Here is a 21,735-nt window from a genome sequence, read left to right on the forward strand (position 1 = left end):
TAATTTTAGAGCTGCAGACACTTTATGAAAAGGCAGGCTGTGATCTGCCTCAAGTTCTTATTTTTGCTCAGAAAACAGTGATGGAATGCTTTAGGACTCCTGAAGGCAATAAGTGGGCAAATCACATCTGTGAATTCTTTATTTAGCATCATTTTCATCGTTATTTTCATTTAGCATTGTCATCACCCTCTACATCCTTTCTTTAGCAGCATTTTATGACCCAGCAGTCCTTTCTTTGATGTTAATCTAACTGCACTTGTGCAGCCATTGAAGAGATGAGATTGGAGCTTAATGGTGAAATTGTAAAGCTCGTAGGTCAAATCGGGGTTAGAAATAAGACTTCATAAAGACGTTCAAAAATGTTGGTGCGATACACATGCAGAGCAAGTCGAAGAATATGAAAGTAGTAAAATTCAAAAGTATCCAAAAAAAAAAGAAAGTAAAGATCGCATTAGCACAAGCAAATGTAAATTAATACTCTGTGAAATAACGGAACAGCAAAAAGAGATCAAATATATGGATGTCGGTGATACGTCAGAAGTATGTAGATATTGTAAGGCTTTAAAGTTTAAGTCAGAGACTTGTAGTTCATCAAATTCGTGTTTCTATCAGGGAAAAGTAGTGTTGCCTCCCAATGAAGAGGCGTATCTGCAAGAATTAAAAGATTTGTTGTTTGGGGAAAGTGAAATCCACAGACACTACGGGCAAAATATCAGAGTCTACAATAAACTTTTCGCGATAGAATCATTCAATGCTCAAAACGTAGATTTACACAATAATGGACCATATGCTATGAGAATCTGTGGTTCCACAACAATTAAAGCTACCACAAGTTTAATTTCGAAGAAACCACAATTCGGTCAGGTGTATATTTATGATCACGGAGAAGCGATGCGAGATAGATTCGAAAGAGTATGCAACAATTCCCATGAAAATATCAATCTCTTTAAATTGTATATCCAGTTAACCAAACACAGGGGTAGGGGAGCGAAGCGAGCAGGGGGCAGCACCCCCTAGTAATATAAAAATATAATCATTGTTTTGCAGTTTACTCCTAAAATATCAATCTCCATATCTGAGTATACGTGACAGTCTAGGGGAGATCACTCCCGATTTTTCCAAATCAATTTTTTCTAAATCAGTCCTCAGTTTTGTCTAATTTCCCATGTTGTGGAAAGCTAACCACTTCATTTATGGACTAGATTGTTCCTGTTTTACAGTATGCCTACAATTTAGTCTGCCTCAGTGTCCTGAAAAAGATAGTTGAAAAATTGGATGAAGAGATGACTTAAGGGAAACATATTAAAAAAAAAAGTCATTAACATGAATCTGAATTGATGGTGCTGTCAAAAGTAAAACAGGAAAAAAAAAGTCAAAAATTCAAAGCAAAACTGCAGGGTAACACTTTTAGAGAACTCTCCAAATCTTCAAATACTAACTGAATAGCATATGCTGGAATCTCCCGTAATGCGAGTCGCATACCTAGCAGTTGTCGTAGCATCCGCAATAGAGAGAACCACAAAATAGTGTCACCCATGAAAATTCAAAATTTAAAAATAAAAAAATAAACAAACTAAAACAAACAAACTAAACTAAACAAACTAAAAAGTAATAACAAAATTTAGTTAATAATATCTTGCGTAAAGAAAATAACAAAAAACAAATTGGAAAAACAGGAGGTTGATGAACTGGTAACCTGGTAGCCTTGACCTGCATTAGGTCTGTGTGATAATAGATACTCACGTTTTAATAGGTTGCCATTTGTTATTATGTTTGTCGCAGGTGCCTTCTGCCTGCAGCTATACATGTTTCATTAAATTTGTTTCACGTTTGAAGTCCTGGAAATTATTTTTTATTCATGTTTACTGCAAGCAGGTCCTCTAACTTACTGGGAAAACCTGGGGGTTGGTGGCAGGATTGGCACCCCAGCCATCGTAAAAAAAAACCTCATGCTGTTGCAGTGTGGTGCTGGGGCGTCAGCTGCTGCACTCGGGTCCCAATCCAGGGGGTTGGCATGTGGTGGGTGCGGTAATGTGCTATCAGCGCATGCTCCCAAATCTGCCTTTTGCATTATTTGTGTTACATCATTGATGACTTCATTCTTATTTCTTTCCTGTTGCGGTGTTATCACACTTTATGACACTTTATTAGTCACCATCTTATTTAAGACAGGGGATTTGCTGAGTTTTGCTTGTGTCTTTACGTCTTTGTTTAAATGTGGCTTCTGTGTAGAAAGGCTTCAGTGTTTTTGGAATTCAGTGACTTGGGTATCATTATTACAATACATACTGAAATTAGTAGTATACAGAATACATTTATAAAGACAAAACCACACTGAAACTGAGAGCTGTTTGCACTGTGCTCAGTTCCAAGTGTGACCTTAAATGTGCTCTGATTTCTTACCAAAATCCCCTTCAGCTCATTTGCAGCATTTGATTTATTGCTGACTGGTGGATCCTAAAAACAAAACAAGGTTATTAAATATAATTAAATTGGAAATTTGAAAAGTGTTATTATGTATTTGCTATGCATCTGTTGTTGTTTGACACTCAGCTTCATGTATAAACATTAGAACAATCCACATGAGAACAGGCCATTCAGCCCAGTAAAGCTTGCCAGTCCAATCCACTCAATTCTCCCGAAATAACATCTTGAAAGGCTCTATATAAAAACAGTCAATCGTTATTTTAAAACTGAGGTAATCAATACATGAACCTTAACAACTGAGTTAAACAGAGAGACTGCAACTGAGCAAAGGACCTCTTTGTTTTGCACCCCTCATGTATTGAGGAAGAACCCAGGATGATCTGGAACTCAAGAAGACAGATGTTGAACTTGAATCTTTTCTGTTTCCGTTCCTTTTCTCCATTCTGAACTCCAGTGAATTACAAGAAATGAGACAAAACTGTTGGATTGGCTAAAACAGCTTTTCTCTAACATGTGTTCTATACCAACTACAACTGAAAATATATAGTGAGTCCATTCATCTTTTGTATTCACCTTCTCCTGGCCATGATGGCAGGGAGGAGGTGTCTATATGGTGGACTCTGACAGAGCTGTGCCTGCCGTTTACACAAACAGCCTATCCCACCCTAGAATTTAAACTTGGGTCCTCATCATCGAGCAGCAAAAGCCAGCCCCCTGGGGCAATCAAGCCAAATGAGTACTCTTACAGACCGAGTAACTGTTACGGCTTTTGACTTTAGAGGAGTAACATCATTCATACACTTGGTAAAAGGCCCAGACATATGAGGCTTGCCACACTTTTTCCAACAGCAATGGGAACCATCAATCGAATATCAATGTACACATCCACATTAAGCCACCTTGGGCTACTGTAGACATGTGGCTCCAGTCTTTGGAGAGTGAGAAGAAACAAAAGAGATAATAATGCACACTCTGCAGATAAGGCTGCAACCTGTCTTCACAATGGTGAAGAAAAAAAACTGAGAGCCCACACTGTTCACTGCTATGCGGTCCTCAGAGAAAATGGCATCAAGTATAAAGCCGTGTAGACTCACCTTTACACTCCAGCTGCTGCTTTGACCGTCTTCTTCTGCCTGCTGCAGACAAAGAAAAGAAGACAAGAGCTGTCAAGTAAATAGAAGATAGAAGGAGGTCCCCCACTATTAAAGCTGAAAGGCAGACTTTAGCCAAAAGATGACATTCCTTGATTAATTAAAGCAGGCCCTCTGTAAAGTTGTAAAAAGATCACAATGGACAAGAAGACGCAGGCTTGATCTTTCTGATTGAGAACAAATTATTTTAGATGAGCTCTAAGACAGTCTCTGATGGGGCCGATTTACAAATGAGAATCTCCAGATATCAGCCCATACACTGCTCAAGAAAGAGGCAAGGTTTACCTCAGGGATAGAAAGCCCACATGTAATTATTGCACCTTTGCTTAACACTTTTATCCAGGCTGACATGGAACATCACAGCTCTTTCCAGACTTTTTTCACAGTTGGAGCACAGCCAGGTTAAGTGACTTGCTTAGGATCACACAGTGCAGCCAGTATGGGAATTGAAGCAGCAACCTCGGGGTTTAAAGTTCACCACATCACCTGCCCAAACAAGAGGCTTCTGGTTTCAACAATGTTGCACGTTGAGTGACATAACCTCCTGTGAAGGAGTCATGGAGGACATTTGACTGGGACCAGTAATTGGGATGGCCCTCAACTTGGTTTAGGAACCAACACGACCCAGGGCCCTCCTAAGTGCTCTCAATTATCAGAGCCATGTTCAAGAAAGTGGTTTTGTATGCCACAAGAATAGACAAAACACTTTACAACTTCAAAAGGGTATTTCATCTTGGGAATGGAAACAATTTAAGTTGGGAACAATCCTGGGGGACCTATACTTTGTAGACAAATGTTAATACCTGAAAGTGCAATTGGGTCCAGCTGATCTGTGGTTAAATTGTTTAATTTCAAATCCTGATAAGATTATTATTATTATCCATCCATCCATTTTCCAAACCGCTGAATCTGAACATAGGGTCACGGGGGTCTGCTGGAGCCAATCCCAGCCAACACAGGGCACAAGGCAGGAACCAATCCCGGGCAGGGTGCCAACCCACCGCAGGACACACACAAACACACCCACACACCAAGCACACACTAGGGCCAATTTAGAATCACCAATCCACCTAACCTGCATGTCTTTGGACTGTGGGAGAAAACCGGAGCACCCGGAGGAAACCCACGCAGACACGGGGAGAACATGCAAACTCCACGCAGGGAGGACCCGGGAAGCGAACCCAGGTCCCCAGATCACCCAACTGCGAGGCAGCAGCGCTACCCACTGCGCCACCGTGCCACCCTATTATTATTATCATCGTCATCAATCTATTCATTTTATGAGCCTGCTTTTTCCAATACAGCTCTTGTACCAAGTCAGAGTACCAGTGAGCCAGCTCAGGATAGGATGTGACACTCCATAGTAGGGAAAACTCACACACACATCTGCAGTCACTTACACTGGGCCAGTCAACCCTGCTGGCTTTTGTCTGGGAGGTTAAAGGAAAGCCAAGAGGAGGAGAACTCAATACAATTATATTATATTATATTATATTATATTATATTATATTATATTATATTATATTATATTATATTATATTATACTAGGGGGCTCCGCCCCCTGCTCGCTTCGCTCGCCAACCCCTGGCGTTGGGAATGACAAAGAGCGTGATGTATGAATGAGATATAGAATAGTGTGAAGGTGTAGATGATGCAAATAGAAAGCAAACAATAAAGTGTGTGGCACAGTGTAAAGGTTTATTGGAAAATTTCTTTGTACACGCCGTTTAAGTGTAAAAGGTAATTCCAGCTCAGAACTTGTAATGTCAATGAAGATGGTTATTGTTGTGATCAGAGTCAAGTTTGTCAGAGCTTAGAAAGAGTTGTGTCTCTCCAGGAAGTAATGGAATGACTTAGGTATTTATGTTTTCCACATTAATATTTTTTTGACATAATATAGTGCGTTGTGTTAAAAGGGGCATTTGGTCTAATGAGATTGCTGTTCCAAATCTGTCTGTAACCAAGTCGTCGCAGATAAAGGCTTGAGGAATTGTAATAATATGTGGGTGAAGTCCATCTGTATTGGTGAGTGTATCATCTCCCAGTTGTAATAAGCAATTGTTATGATCTGGTTCTGGACATCGTATCTTTTTTACTAACTGTATCTTTTGAAAGCAATGCCAATTGTCTGCGTATTTTAAGGTGCACTGAACAATAGTTGAGCGCATGGCATGTGGAAGAATAGCTAAGCACTGTCTAAAATCTCCTCCTAATAAAAGTACCTTTCCTCCAAAGCGAATATTATTATTCATAAACGTTTGTAGAAGTTTATGAATGGTGTTGAGTAAGTGACTGGATGCCATTGTACATTCATCAATAATTAACATTTTTGCAAGACGGATGTCACGTGCAGTGCCACCGTTAATGTTCATAGTGAATACCGATTTGTAGGATCTAATGTAGTTGATAAAGATTTCACTTTCAGGTACATCGTTAGTTAGAAGCTTCTGTAGATATTCAGGATATGAATGTAAAGGAGGCAGTCTAATTTGACCCTTTTGACAACAACGTGTAAATTCATTACTTGTATTGCCAGTTGTTTCTTCAGGGAAGTGAACTGAATGACAATGATTGCAAATGACATTCATTAATCCGAATGAATTTTCCTGGTGTATGTTTTGCTTGTGCCGTTTGAGAGGCACGTTGTTGCATGTGTAGTATTTGGGACGTGTTGTTTTGGAGCTGTAATCGATTTGCCTGTGCTGTGTGAGAAGCCCGTTGTAGCCTTCCTTGCCGTTAACGTATGTCTGAGACAGGAGGTGTTTCGTTTTGAATCCGTGCCTGTTGCGATGCAGCACTTTGATTGATAGATTGCGTCATGTGGATCTAGGATGTAGATTTGTGCATATTTGCGTTGTTGATTTGTTTCAGGGTGCACTGTTCCAATGCGATGCAGTATTTGTGCACATATGCGAAAGCAGTATGGGCCATTGCCTTTTGGTGGCCTGATATTTACTCCGGTAGATGCAAAAGCAAATGAACTTTTGTAGGATCTAATGCAGTTCATAAAGTTTTTACTTTTAGGTACATCGTTAGTTAGAAGCTTTAGTTGAGCTTTGCGTTTTTGGAGCCTTGACATTTTTTCTTTTAGAAATATGGATAAGTAATAAGGAGTATTGCACTCACTGTTAATATGGAGCCTTTTCTGCGGTTGAACGGTTAATAGTGCCTTATTGTAATGAGATCCACCTATGCTGCATAGTGTGAATTGTGTTTGGTCCCGTTATCCGAGCGGTATCGTTTTGTACCTGTGATCGTGAATTCATGACTTGTTTGTTTTTGAGCGTGAGAAATATGGATAAGTAATAAGGAGGATCGCACTCACTGTTAATATGGAGCCTTTTCTGCGGTTGAACGGTTAATAGTGCCTCATTGTAATGAGATCTACCTATGCTGCATATTGTGAACGTGTTGAGATGACGTATGTTTAATACGGACAGTTCATTTAGAAATGGGGCTTTGTGTGTTATTTGTTATTTATGTTACTGTGGTCGTGGGTCTGAATCGTCGTTTTTGTGTACGTTTCGTGTGCTATGTCCGTAGTCTGTCCCGTTTCGTGTCCAATGGGCTTTGTGTGGTGCTCGCGGCTTCTTTTTTTTTTGTGTGCTTGTGGCTTGTTGAATCCTCCTCTTTGTGTGCATCCCGTTTCGTGTGCAATGGGATTAAATCCTCCTCTTTGTGTGTGTCCCGTCCGTTGCTTGTGTGTGTTTGCGGGGGGGAGTGGGTTTGCGTGCTCTTTTTTTTTGTGTGCCAGAGGCTTGTTGAATCGTCCTCTTTGTGTGTGTCCCATCCGTTGCTTGTGTGTGTGTTAGGTGTTTTGCTCGTGCGGCGCTGTGTGCGTCGCCTGCGTTTGACTCCTTTTTTCTGTGCTCACTCTCTTTTTCTGTGGTCTTGTCTGCCTCTCGCGGCGCCTCATTTCTTGGGGCGCCTGCGCAGTACGTCTTTTTGCGGCTACGGCCCATGGCCGGATGTCCCTGCGTCCATCCGGTTTAGCATTCTCGGTTAGTAATATGGATTATATTATATTTTACTAATGGATGGTGTGGTGGTTAATGTGGTTTGCTCATAAATCCAGTACCATTGGTTCAAATCCCACCTTTGGTCTCCTACTGACTTTTCCTCCCACATCTCCAAAGACATGCATGCTAGCTTCATTAGGGACACAGGTGGTGCAGTGGTAGTGCTGCTGCTTTGCAGTAAGGAGACTGTGGAAGATTGTGGGTTCGCTTCCCGGTTCCTCCCTGTGTGGATAGCGCTTTGAGTACTGAGAAATGTGCTATATAAATGTAATGAATTATTATTATTATTATTCCACACTGTCCGTGTGCCCCTTCAATGGACTAGTGTTCTGTTAAGGACTTTTTCCTGTCTTACGCCTACTGTATAATATAATAATATGATATAATCAATAATGTTTCCGCTGTCCCATTATTGAAGATTATGCCTTAACTTTAAACAAATTGTTGCTATATCCCATCCTTCTTAATATCGGCCTAAGCTAGGACCTTATGTGCAGTGTGGCTTATGATTTGTAATGCAGAAGGCCGCCAGTTAAGTTGTCACCACTGACTCATTGTGAGAATCTCAGCAAGTCTCTTTGGCTGCCATTGCTCCAGATAATATAAAATAAAATATAGAAATAAGGGTCACATGTTTTCTAATAAAATTAAATTGTCCAAGATGAAATACTATTGCTGCTTCTGTTTGGGAGTCCCTGAAAAGCACCAGCTGTTCATTTACCTTCTTCATTGGCTTTAGAACAATTCCATTTTTTATCCTCTCCATCATTTCATTCACAGCTTTGGTTTTCACATCAATATAAGCTGAAAGAGACAAAGTGTGGTCTGTGAAAATGTTGCAGTGTATACCTGTTTATACAACCATCTTTATAAGCATTCCTGGATAAAGAATTGTGGGACTCACAGATGCCAGAAAACAACACGCATTACAATATGCCAGGAAAGTGATTAGAACTAACTGAATGACTCTACAATAATAATATCTTATGGCTGGTATCAAGTAAATATTACAGCAGCCAGGATATAACTAAAGGGAACAGAAGAATGTTAGAACAATCGTGAAGAAAGCAGGCCACTGTGCCCCACAAAGTCTGTCAATGGTGTTCCCCTAACTTCTCTAAAATAACATCAAGCTGAGTTTTGAAGGTCTCTATGGTTCCACTCTCTACCACATTACTCCTTCAATCTTCCCTCATACCCCATACCTTGCAGCCCTGGAATCAGCCTAGTCACTCCTCTGTGGACTTTCTCTAGTGCTGCTGTGTGTTTTGTGTACTATGGAGACCAAAACTGTATGTAGTACTCCAAGTGCAGCTTCACTAGAGTGTTATAAAGCTGAAGAATAACCCCCCTTGACTTTTACTACACACACCAGGGCGCTATATAACCTAACATTCTGTTAGAGTTCTGCACCCTGCCTGGCTGTAGACAGTGATGAGATCTCTCCAACTCCTTGTCATAAAGTGTACTTTCAAGTTCCAAACCTCTCTTTGTCAGTACAAATGTAACATTTTTACCACCTACGTGTAATACTTTACATTTACTTACATTAAATTTCATCTGCCACAGATCTGTCTGAGATTGTATTCTGTCCAGTATTATCTATAACAATATACATGATTCCAGCTGATTTACCAGTCCACTTTCTTTATTATTACCTGCAAACTTAACCGGCGTGTTGTTTATATTCTTGCAATGATCGTTTCAGTCCCAGCAGTGCTCTTTGAGGAACACCACTTTTAACCTCATGTGGTTCTTCATAATTTTCCAATAATTTATCCGTGAGGCATGTGAAACATGCTGCTTTTCAGTTAATAGGATTAGCCTGATTGACTTTTTTATGTAATGGAAAAATATTTGGTAGCTTTAATCTGAAGAAATTTCACCCTTGTGCTGTGATTTTGGAAAAATACATGTCAAAGATTTGTATATCTACTCTGTATCAGTTAAGAGATTTGTTTGATTTCAGTCCTGTTAATCCAAGCAGTATTTCTCTTTATACAATTTCCAAATTAACTAGGTACCTCTTAACAGTTGCTGTAACAGCTGGGTGGACATCAACTTCTTTGCTTGTGAAAAAATAAAATTTAAAGCATTCAGTCTTTCCCTTTCTGTATATTTTGTCACCCTTTCTGTTCCTAATGAACATCTGTTCTTCCTTGACCGTTCTTTAGACTCTCTTAAGTCACATATCACATTTTTCACAATATTTCTCTCTGATTGCCTTTTAGCTTTCCTAATATCCTTTAAAACCATTGTTCTCATTGCTCTGTGGTTGGCAGTGTACACCTCATATAGTTGTGTTTTTCATCAATAATTTCTTTTTCAGCTTCTTCTAAATTTTGGGGTAAACTCCTCCTGCATTATATGTTAAGTACTTATAAACCTTCCCCACATCTCTTCAAATGACTTCACAACTATAAGCTTATCCCAAATTTTCTTTTTGGATTTTTCTGCTTCTGCTCAAAATTTGTCTTACTAAAATGAAACTTAACACTTAATATTTGCTCTCCCAAAACACTGTGAAATGTATTCTATTATGCTCACTAGATCCTAGTATTAAGTATATAAAACTGAGCATCTTGCTTACCATCATTTTTGAATTTATCATTAAATAATAATTTGATAAATATGTGTTTTTTTTGCTAAATGGTCTGTTTGAAGACCGTATGGCGATGATGATTACTGTTATCCTTATGTTGTATATTTGCATTGATGTTTTATTTGTGTGAGCTTTACCAAATTGAGGACATGCAATTGATGTTGTTATGGTAATAAAGTAACATGATGACCTCGTTCTAGTTTAATTCAGTTCAGGGTTGTGGGAGCTGTTTCAATGGGTGCAAGAAGAGAGTCTGGGCACTTCTCACTTTGTAGCAGTGTTTAACATTAGAATCCCTGAAGCCTACAAAAAAAAGTCGTAATGCTGGGTCATCTTAAATTTTCATCTTTAGCATCTTTATTTTTCAAAAGTATCCATCAGCACAGGCAGCAAGCAGCCTGCTATTCCATCCCCCACCGATGCAGCTGAAGTGAGACACAAAATTTTCAGAGCTTTAAGTCTCTTTATCTTTATCTATATTTACAACGTGTGTTACAGAGTCAAATCAAATGTACATTTTTATTATATAATAGTGCCGCATTTACCTGTGTACCACGCGCACATTTTTTCCCCGAAAATTGGCATTAGAAAATCAGGTGTGCGTCATACACGAGGAAATTTTTTTCTGTAATGTTTACTTTTTCTGCTTGGGCTCTCCCTTGTTCGCTCACGTGCGCTCTCTCTCTCTCTCTTGTTCGCTCGCGCGCGCTCTCTCTCTCTCTCTCTCTTGTTCGCTTGCGCGCGTTCTCTCTCTCTCTCTCTCTTGTTCGCTTGCACGCGTGCTCTCTCTCTCTCTTGTTCGCTCGCACGCACTCACTCTCTCTCTCTCGCGCATCCTCACGCATGCTCCCTCTCTCTCTCTCGCTCGTGCGCTCTCTCTTTCTTGCTCACTCGTGCGCTCTCTCTTTCTCTTTCTCGCTCGCTTGCTCACGCGCGCTCTCTGTCTCTCTTGCTCGTTCACTCACGCGCGTTCTCTCCCTCTCTCGCTCGCTCGCTCTTTCATCATGCAACAAAAACAGAAGGGCATTTTGAGGAAAACGTGCCCTAAACTCTTCCTATACAATCACAATGCGCATTGTACACGGGGAAAATTTTTTTCATGATTTTCTTTGTAAAAATTAGGGTGCGCGTCTTACACAAGTAAATATGGTAATAATAATAGCAGTTCATTACTCAAAATGGGAAATGCAGGGATGACCTACAACCTCTTGATTTAGAAGCAGCTGTTCTTACCTCTAACCCCACCATGCAATTGTCATTTGGGCTTCGGTTTTTACACATTGACAGCAACATGTAAATTGAACAATTTCTTTTTCTTCGGTTATATTCTTGAATAAAAGTGCACTAAACATTTTCTCCCTCAATATGCTAGGTGGCAGCCTCCTTGGGCTAGCATCCCCACATGGACACCCTCAGGGCATGTTGGAACCAGAGTCCCATCAGGCAACCCTGTGAGGGTGCCAAGGGAGCTGAAAGGATTCACAATCCCTACTTTTTGGAACCCAAAAGTACTTCTATATATTTTAGCACCAGAAGGACACCCAAGTGTGGCATAAAAGAAGCCACTCAACCTCATCCAGGCAAGTTGGAGTTGGGTGGAAGGAGGACAAAGCTCGCCTGGGAGGTGTGGAGGAGAGAAAGAAGTGAGAAGAATAGTGTTGTTGTTGGTTGATGCCTCATTTAAAGCCTTTGTGCAAGGTATATACCAGAACTTGTGTCTGTGAACTTGCCTTGTGCCTTGGGTGTAGGGTGCTGCAAAGCTCCCTGGTTGTTACGCTGTTTTTTATGCAGTTGCATAATGCAGGGAAATCCTCAGCACAATAGTAAAATTAATTATATTTCAATGTGGGGGGTGTGCACTTTAAAAAATATGACACACTGCATATTTTCCACATGAAGATGCATGTAAATGAACCATCATCCACTTTGTAGCATTTTCTCTCCGGTCTTGGACACATCTTTAGAGATTATCAACGTAATTGGCAAAGTGGGCTTCGTACTACCAGAACAACAACATCACATGGCGCACCAAAATGTCTGTATGTAAGAGGAAATGAGCAGGGCCATTTTTTTGCACTTGAGTACATTATGTAAACAGTAACAGTAAGTGATAGGAGGAGGTCTTAAGAATTTTTTTGCAAAGTTTTGCTGTGAATTTAATTTCTTGAGAATCACAATGTACGTCACAAAAGTCATTTTCAAGATATCCCATAAAGAGCTTGCTCTGGTTTTGAATTTCTTCTAGATCTTTTGCCTGTTTTTGCCTTTTTAACTGCTCTTTTGGATTTGCCCTTTGTTTAACTGCTCTTTTGTATATATACTTTTGTTTGCTTTTTGGCTTGCACTTCAGATCACACACTTATTTAAATAATTTTAATCAATATTTACTTCAGCACTGGTTTTCCCAAATCTGTAGTTTAATTTTGCTCCTAACGGGAGCAGCCGAAAGAAGAAGAAGAAGATGTTCATCTGTATCCTATATAGCAACATAATGAATAGCATACCTGTGGCCTGTCCTGCTGAACAGCTGGCACCGGAGACTGTGTAGCGAGCATTCTCAAATTTAAAAGTGCAGTGAGTCAGGGTGTGCTTGGCATTCAGTCACTCACAGAACGTGAAAGTCATTCTTGTTGTTTTACTGCAAGGTTCCAGCTATGGATTGTTGAGTTTGTGAAAGTCTGAATATTGCTGTTTGTTTAGATTTACTGTAATAAATGATATGCTCTGTTTTCTAAATTTTGCCCTTAGATTGTGTATTGGGACTAGTTCATCTTGAATTGCTTTTTAAAGCATACTTCTTGATGCTCTTTTGAGTATTTTGATTATATTTTCTCATTTTTGACCATAATTTCTTTAAAAAGATTCATTGTGTGACTTTTTTCTAGAAGCCAGAGTTTGACCATCTTCTCATCCTTGTGAGACATTTCTCAGATATATTTTTAGAATTCTGTTTGCTTTTTGAACTCTAAAGCCAGCTACAAATTATCATGAACAGGAATCCCAAAGTGCATAAGTCTCAAAAGTTCCAAAAGCACTTCTAATAATGCCCACTGGATAAGGAGAGGCACGGTCAAAATCACCAGCTAAGCAAAATAAGGGCCTTGTAGAATCTTTATGAAATGAAAGGATTGTTCTTCACAAAGTAATATTCGGATTCCACAGAAGCTCCATTGTGCACAAAGGCAAAATGAAGTTTCCACACAAGGCAATACAACAAAAACTAAGCTCCAATGTAATGATCTAGAAACACAGTCAAACATGGAGCATGAAGGCCAAAATCCCAACAATTCACAAAAGCACAGAAAAAGGCACAACAACTCACCAAGCTCCTAGAATGCATTCACAATGAAAAGGCAGAAACTATGGGAGACCCTCAGGATTTATAGAGCAGAGGGCAGTTCCTGGTGGTGATTGACAGGTGGCCCTGCCTCTTGGGGGACCACCCACAAAACACATGTAATATAAACAAGGCATAGTAAACAATAAACAAAAGAAACATTAACATAAATAAATGACTCAAGAATTAAGAAATAACACATAAAACAAGTATTGGAACTATGGCTGAAATATAACACACCTTTGGGCCTGAGAAGCCCAAAGCCTGCTGTTGGTAATTGGGGACTGGCTGCTTTGGGATAAGCCCTTGCTGGATAGGCCAGTAAAGCTCCAGGCCTGATTTTGTGGCATATGTTGGAAGCCTGACACCCTGTTTCATCATGCTTCTGACTTGGTATTACAACAATTTAATGCTGATGTTCAAAAATACACAATTATCTCAACTTAATAACAATGTATAACTACGTTCCTTAATAGATGGAGACCCTGTCAATAAATGCAAATGAGTAATGCCCATAATAGCTCACAGGAGTTCAGTTCTTATACAATTGTAAAATAGTGATAAAAGAAAGAACAGAATCAATCAGAAAAATACACTTTCATTTAACCTGACTGATACAAACGCACTGCTGAATTCCCTTCTGTACAAATAAATACCTACTGCAGTGGAAAAACACAATAAGACGCTCATCCACCCAACCATCTATCTGGTTAATCCTCTTTCAGTTTCACTGGGAGCTGGAGCTAATTGCAACCGCATTTGGCACAAGATAAGAATCAACACTGTGGGGAATGTGAATTCTTTGAAGGGCACAATATTTCACACACTCACAACTATTTAGAACCTACTGTAAAATCAACCTGAACCATGCATCTTTGTAATATGGGAGGAAAATCCATAACAAAAAACATATGTGCATGAGGAAAACAAACTCTGTGTAAGTAGTGACCAAGGGCCTCATGTATAAATGGTACGTACACACAAAAATGTTGCGTACGGCCATTTCCATGCTCACTTCGGTGCACCACGCACCTTTTCACGGCAGTTTGCCTCCATGTGTACGTGACTTTCTGCTTGGTTTTGTAATCTTGCAGCACCCAGTGTCAAAGCAGTGTTACTGTTTCTGTGTAGTCTCCCTTTTTCATATTTGCATAAATGATGCTGGATTTATGCAATATATCGAAATTAATTGCATATTGTTTACAAATTTAATTCACTTGATTGTAACAATATTATGGTGCACAGAAAGGCCAAACTATTCCAACAACCATGGCTGTTTTAGCGTTGTTAGAAGACATCACAAATGGAAGAATTAGAAGAAAGCGCATATTTACAGATGATAATGACTGGCTTCTAAGTCGATTTCGATTTCCAAGAGCTATCCTCCTGGAGCTGTGTGCTGAACTGGCACTGGCTTTACAAAGGCAGAAATTGAGGGATTGTGCTCTGCCTGCTCCTTTGCAATTTTTGCCCTCTCTGAGGTTTTTAGCCACAGGAGCTTTTCAATGTGAACTTGCTGACTGATTGGGTATTTCACAAACATCACTGAGTCACGCCGTGCCAGATGTATAGGATGGTATTATCTGCTTGTCATTCAGATATATAAGATTTCCTTACACTGTAGTTGAACTGGGAAACATCAAAGCATAATCTGCAGCAACGTCCGGTTTTCCAAATATAATCATAGCATTCAACTGCACGCACATTGCTATTTCAATGATGCTGGACAAGTTACATCAGCCAGGAATGGAAATCAGCAAAAGAATGAGCTGGCATTACATCATCTATAGCAGGACAGCCTATAAAAATGGCAGCTCTGTACAGTTGCACAGGCTTTTCCAACTAGTGCGGCAAAAGGCAAGCAGTCCTTTTAAGGACAGTGAGTCACCTCAAAGTAAAGAGCAGAGAATCTGTCTGTTGTGGCACTCGGCACTGATGCTACACTATAAAGGGTGCCTTCAGAGAATTAATTTGTTTATATAAATAGAAAGTATTTCCTCTCTATTAATGTGCTTCTCTATAGTGCACAGAAAGTATGTTGCAATATGTAAGCACGTAGCGTGCTTCATATACAGTATAATGTGGCACACAATCGTGGCTTGCCTGTACCTGATGAACCGGACCCTGACCCACCAAATGATCAGTCAAATCGGACAGCGTTACAAATTCATTTGAATGTAATTATCTGAATGTCAAAACAGGTAATCAGATGCAGCATTTATTTTTTAACCAATCCATTTAATTTGTGGTCAGTATCACAGAGTACAGCCCTTATATTCCTTAGTTCATTAGCCACATCTCTTACAACATCCACTATTGCATTTTGTGACTCAGAACAGCATCCATCTGCACGCAGCCAGATGGTCACCCAGCGGTTTCCAAGGCAGAGGTGTGTGTGCAGCATGCGTCTAAAGACGTGCTGGCACAGCAGCACCATCACCACTTGACCATCCCATGGGGGTCAGCTTTTGTAATACTTGTCTGAAACAGAATAAACAAATGGTGGGCTGTGACTCACATTTACACGTCAACTGTGATATCTGACCCCTTCTTTTTTCATTCAGGAATTGTACTACTTTCTAAACTTGAACTTTTGAGCATCTTCACCACGTTTTTGTTGCTTATACCACTGCTTAAGCCAACAAATAGTATGTTTTTCCTTGCCTACACTTCGCATTCACTGAAATTCTTTTTTTTACTTGCTTTTACCATTGTCTTTTAACCAAACATTGAATGGAAGGTGATATTTATATTGATTTGTATATTAAAAAATGCAAAATTCTGGGAGGAGTTGAGGTGGGTCACCAGGCACATGTGTTACATTTCATGCTGACTGGGATTTATTGAGAGGATGTGCATGCAAGTTGGCTTACACACGGTTTTGTGCATCTGAACTTTTGTGTGTACGCACATTTTCACTTTTGTTCGTATGCCATGTTTTAGTGTGAATTCTGTGCATGAAGCCCCAGGTGAGGATTCAAATCCAGTCTCTTGTAGCTGTGAAGCAGGAGTGCTGATGACTGTGCCATGCTTTAAATATTCATAGTCTTTCATTCATTTGTGCTGCTAAGGCACAAAATGTCACATGAATGCAGCTCCTTGACTAAATTTTTTTCATTGATAACACAGTATGGCTTGCAGGATGTACAGGAATTATCACACTTTTGTCAGCTTGAGTATATGGCAATATGTGTTTAATTTTGTTGAAACACAAGGGAACTTACTGTTGGTGGGGTTTGGTTTTATTAGTCCTTGCTGTTGTCTTCGTCTTCTCAGCTCTTCAAGAGGGCTGCAAATAGAGGGAAAATACTGTAATTACAAAATGTTGTTGATTTCATATGTAATATCTGATAATAGTGTTTTCTTGGATTACACCTTTATATTTCAAGCCCTAGTAATACTTTGGGCATTGTGACTTCTTAGCAACCAAGGCCTTCGTTGGATGATAACCCTGTTTGAGCTCAATTGTTCCCTCAAGAGCTACATACTGTAACAACATATGTTAGACAGGTGAGAGGCGACCATTCAGTCCATGACGCTCATTTAGTTAGGTAATAGTTAAGATGTCTTAATATCTCACCCAGGGAGTTTTTAAAGCTTGTCAAGGTTTCTTCTTCAGCTACATTACTCAGTAATTGGTTCCTTACATTTTTATGTTTTTATGCTCTTATATAGAAGCTGGAAAGTTAAACGGAGTTACCTATGACAGATGACTTGGTTGCAATGAAAGCAACTTATGTACTTTTTAACTCATAAGGGTACAACTAGGCATCCAAATACTGGACATACCTGTTAAGTACATTTCTCTTGTATATTTTATCAGGTGTCACTTCCCACTGACCTACATCATTGTCACATCCAGTCAAAACCTTCATGACTAATGCGTAACTAACACTTAACTCAGGCTTCTCTTGGCTAGGAATCAGTCTTACTATCTTCCGGAGAATGACTGAGACCTAAACTTTACCTATGAAGTCAGTTCTAACTAGGTCAGACTGTCATCTGTTCTCAGGGATCTACCCATTCTGTAAGCCTCTGCTCTGATTTCTTAGTCTATCTTTGCTAACGGACATGCAGGCCATGGTGTGGAGCAGTATATAAATGCAGTATATTACGGAGCAGACTGATCTCCAACATTAAGATGCTTCCATACTTTTTCTGCCCTCTTTCTGATCTCTTCTTCTAATTCTGAGGTCTTAGGCTCTAAAGTTGATTGCAGTATAAAAGTGATCTTGTTGTTGTTGAAGGAAGTGCTCTGATCTTTGTTCAAACGTGTGACCCACCCTTTGTCTCCAAACTCTCACCTGACAATGGTTGTAGTGACAGGTGGAAGTGGAGGAGGAGGAGGAGGTGGAGCCAATGGTGGTGAAACAAAAGAGGTGGAGCTCTCTTGTGATTGGTTTGTTCCATTCTCAGCCAAATCATTCTGTTTCTGCAGCTCCTTAACTATAGAAAAAAGTTCAAAAATACTTTAATAATAATAATAATTCATTACATTTATATAGTTAAAGCAATTAGATTTTTTTATTTAAATGACATGTCAGCAGGGCTTTGAAAGTGCTGTACTTCAGTGTGGTTATTACTTATGTTCAATTTTCAGCAAGGAAGAATTGGACAGTTAATGCCATTGGGTCAAATGCAAAGAGTGTATGAGTATATGCAGTTTTCAAAATATTGCTTGCAAGTATCACTTAAAGCTTAGAAAATTTCAGATGCAAAATGTAGCCCTGTGCGGTTAAAGCTATACCTGAGAAGTGCATGAACATTTTTAGCTTTACAGAAAGATACTTCATTCATCATCTATAGATGCAACTGTATAACTGTATTATGATATACAGTTACGAGCTTCACAGAAATAAGATTTCAGAATGAATGTATCACATAAGAACTTGGAGAAACATGAAATTAACTTTTGTTGAATTTAGTGTGTTCAATCACCTAATGGTGCCAACACATTGCATTTGTTCAATTGAGCTGATTTTTATTTGTGCTCAGTATCTGATTCTTCTCATTTCAGTGTCCAACAATAGTTGGCCAACATTAATGAATTCCATTTGCCCTGATACCACTCATTGGAATGTCCTTGTTAAGCCTTTCATCGTGTTCATCACTGGCCACACCAAAATTAGCAGGTAAGAAGTCAGTCAGTCAGTGAATGCAGAATACAAATCTTAAACAACGTATTACACTTCATGGTATTGTATGATTGAATGTAGTTTGATGCTCTATAACTGTCAGGAAAATTCTCAACAATGTCCTAGAATGCCTTCCATGCAGTCTTCTCCAGCCTTACCAGCCTTCTCATTGATGACATGTCTGATTTGTAGACCAACAAAAACATCTTCCATAATCTTGGAATCTCATATATCAAAATCCTCCATCCCACTTATTCATCGCTTTTATGAAATGTTTCATCAGTACAGGTTTTATATGAAGACAAAGCAGAAATACCTTTGCTAGGCTGACAACTGGTTTATGTGCCTCAATTTTTTGCCCTGAAACTAAATGCTTATGGAGCTCCCAGTGCTTTTAATGTAATGAAATTCTTCAGCATGGCTGTCCCATTTGCACTGCTCGGTATATCCAAGATGCATTCCTAGTAGCTGTGCCACTACAGTACTTTTATATCATCACCGATGTTCTAGTTGTAATGAGAGGAAATAACAAAAATAAACGGATTTATAACAATTTCCCATTGGGATTAATAAAGTATCTATCTATCTATCTATCTATCTATCTATCTATCTATCTATCTATCTATCTATCTATCTATCTATCTATCTATCTATCTATCTATCTATCTATCTATCTATCTATCTATCTATCTATCTATCTAACAGTAGGAGCTCATGCATTGAGTGGATGGAGACATTGTGTCCTCTGCATACTCTGGTTATTACATTACCGTATATCTATGGATATCTAATTTTTGGGCATTTCAGATTATGACATCAGTTTTTGGATTAAACATCATTTTCTAATGGTTTTTGTTTTTTGCATCTTTTTCTGGAGAAATCTTTGTTTTCCTGGACACCGCCATTTTGAGCATTACTTGTTATGGTGTTACTATATAACAAAACTCTGAGGTGTGTGGTGTTGATGAAATAAAAGGTCGGAATCATGTACTTTCTAGTCATGCAAGTTTGTGAATAAAACAAAAGTAATCTCGTTATTAGTGGTACTGTCACCTTTTCTGGCTTTGACTTTGATTTTTAGATTCTCAGTATCGACTCTTTTTATGGTTATCTGACATTTCTCCTTCATTATGATTAGCTTTCTTTTCATTCTTTTGGAAGACTAGTGGGCTCTGCCCCCTGCTCGCTTCGCTCGCCCACCTCCGTGTTTGGTTTATTGGATATACAATTTAAAGAGATTGTTATTTTCATGGGAATTGTTACATATGCATTATTTTCATTTTTACTTTAAAAACTTTTGTAAAAACAATACTTGTCCTTTATTTCCGGCCCTGTGCATGGTTACATCTTTTTCTTGTAAGACGTATAACGCTGCTTGCGTTGTGAAGGTGGAGGGTGGCTGAACGCAGGCTAAGGCTATGCCGTTGGATCATCTGCTGTCTTTCTGCTGCTGGCGAGCTGCCTGTTCTGCTTGGCGCATGTCGTTGTTTTAAGAGCTGGGAGCAAATGATGCGTGTCTCCCAAAAGCAATCCAACAACTGCTAGGTTAGATGTCTGTGGACTTGTTTTAAATGATGGCTCACTGCCTTGTCTTGTGTGACATTGTAAAAACAATACTTGTCTTTTATTTCCGGCCCCAGGCATGGTTAAATCTCTTTCTTGCAGGACATATAACGCTGCTCGTGTTGTTGGGGGGGCAGGGCGATCATTTTAAAGCCTGTACAACCGCTGTCCTTTTTGCCACTTCATGTCTCTGCTGCTTGTATTGTGATCGGTTCTCCATGATCATAAATATACACCTAACCGAATTGCGTTTTCTCTGAAATTAAACTTGTAGTTGCTTTAACTGTTGCGGGACCACAGATTCTCATAGCGTATGGTCCATTATTGTGTAAATCCACGTTTTGTGCATTGAATGATGCAAAGGCGAAAAGACTTTGTTTTCTGCTCTTTGCCTTTTTATTTCTGACCTCGCTTTGTCCTGCTGTTTTTTCAATTACACCTGGTCCTGATGATTAATTTCCTTTTGTTTGCGCTAATGCGATCTTTCAATCATCGACGTTTCATTTATAACGTATTGTCCTTTATGCGCTTCATATGCACTGAGACCCCTGGATCTGTGTGTTCTGCGTGCCTTTACACTACTGATTTTTTTTCCTGGCCGTGCTCTGTTGCTTTCTTGTAAGTAGGGTGTGTCTTGCAAGAATCTCATGTTCTATATCCCCACGAGACGCTCCGTGGCAATTCTCCTTCGTCTCGTGGGTCTTTTATTTGTCTTCCGTGATCTTAACGTGAAGATCACATATCGTCTCCTAGTCATTCCCTACCGCAGAATTTTTTTTTATAATAGAGAGACATAACAAATACATTGGCATGGGTACAGTATAAAAAGAATCATTGGTCACTGTTTTAAGATAATTTTTATATTCTGATTGAATAAAATTTTGAGATTATATTGGCTAATCAGTTTATTTCAGGGGTACTAATTAAAAATATTTGTTTATGGGGCTATTGTCACCATAGGCTACTGGTTAGGCTAACAGATCTGAATGTTTAGACTTGAACACATCTGGTATGGACTATTTTACTCGCTTTTACCAGTGGGACATTTCTCTAGCATTGCTCCATGATTACTTGAGGGTTTGGGAGACGATTGACCTCCATAGATAACACCTAAATATGTACATGCATCCAAGTGCTGTGACTTATTATCTTTTTTTAAGTTCTAGTTACCAATTCTATGATTTGTTTTCAGACTGTCATTTAGGGTTAGAATTTTAGCTGTGGTTTCTAGTGTGTAGACTCCCTGGTTTTAAATGTTCTGTTTGTTCTTGACTAGGTTTCATCCTCTGATCCTCTGATCCTCTGAGTATCACTAGCAGGACAAAATCTTGGGCCCAAAAAATGGCGGGATCCCAAGATGGGATATTTCAGATATATAAGTCAGAACAATAAAATCAAAGAAAACAAGTCTCTGAGCTAGCCTCGGATATTTAATGGGACTTTGAATAAAAAGAATTCAGATGTTCTGATATTCAAACAAATCTTCCAGAAGAGATCTGTG

At 39.3% G+C, this 21,735-nt stretch overlaps 1 protein-coding gene across 1 annotated transcript in view; it reads right to left on the reverse strand.

Moving 5' to 3' along the window:
• Positions 1–21,735, reverse strand: part of shtn2 (shootin 2) — a 109,350-nt gene that overhangs the window by 3,829 nt on the left and 83,786 nt on the right. Inside the window, exons 11-15 of the mRNA XM_028801444.2 lie at positions 17,841–17,982; positions 16,761–16,825; positions 8,319–8,401; positions 3,522–3,563; positions 2,404–2,457 (exon numbers count right to left, since the gene is read on the reverse strand). Coding sequence (XP_028657277.2) covers positions 2,404–2,457; positions 3,522–3,563; positions 8,319–8,401; positions 16,761–16,825; positions 17,841–17,982 — 386 coding nt within the window. The remainder of the gene's footprint in view (positions 1–2,403; positions 2,458–3,521; positions 3,564–8,318; positions 8,402–16,760; positions 16,826–17,840; positions 17,983–21,735) is intronic.

The sequence above is a fragment of the Erpetoichthys calabaricus genome, chromosome 5, assembly GCF_900747795.2.
Source record: "Erpetoichthys calabaricus chromosome 5, fErpCal1.3, whole genome shotgun sequence".
In the NCBI taxonomy this organism is placed as follows: domain Eukaryota; kingdom Metazoa; phylum Chordata; class Cladistia; order Polypteriformes; family Polypteridae; genus Erpetoichthys; species Erpetoichthys calabaricus.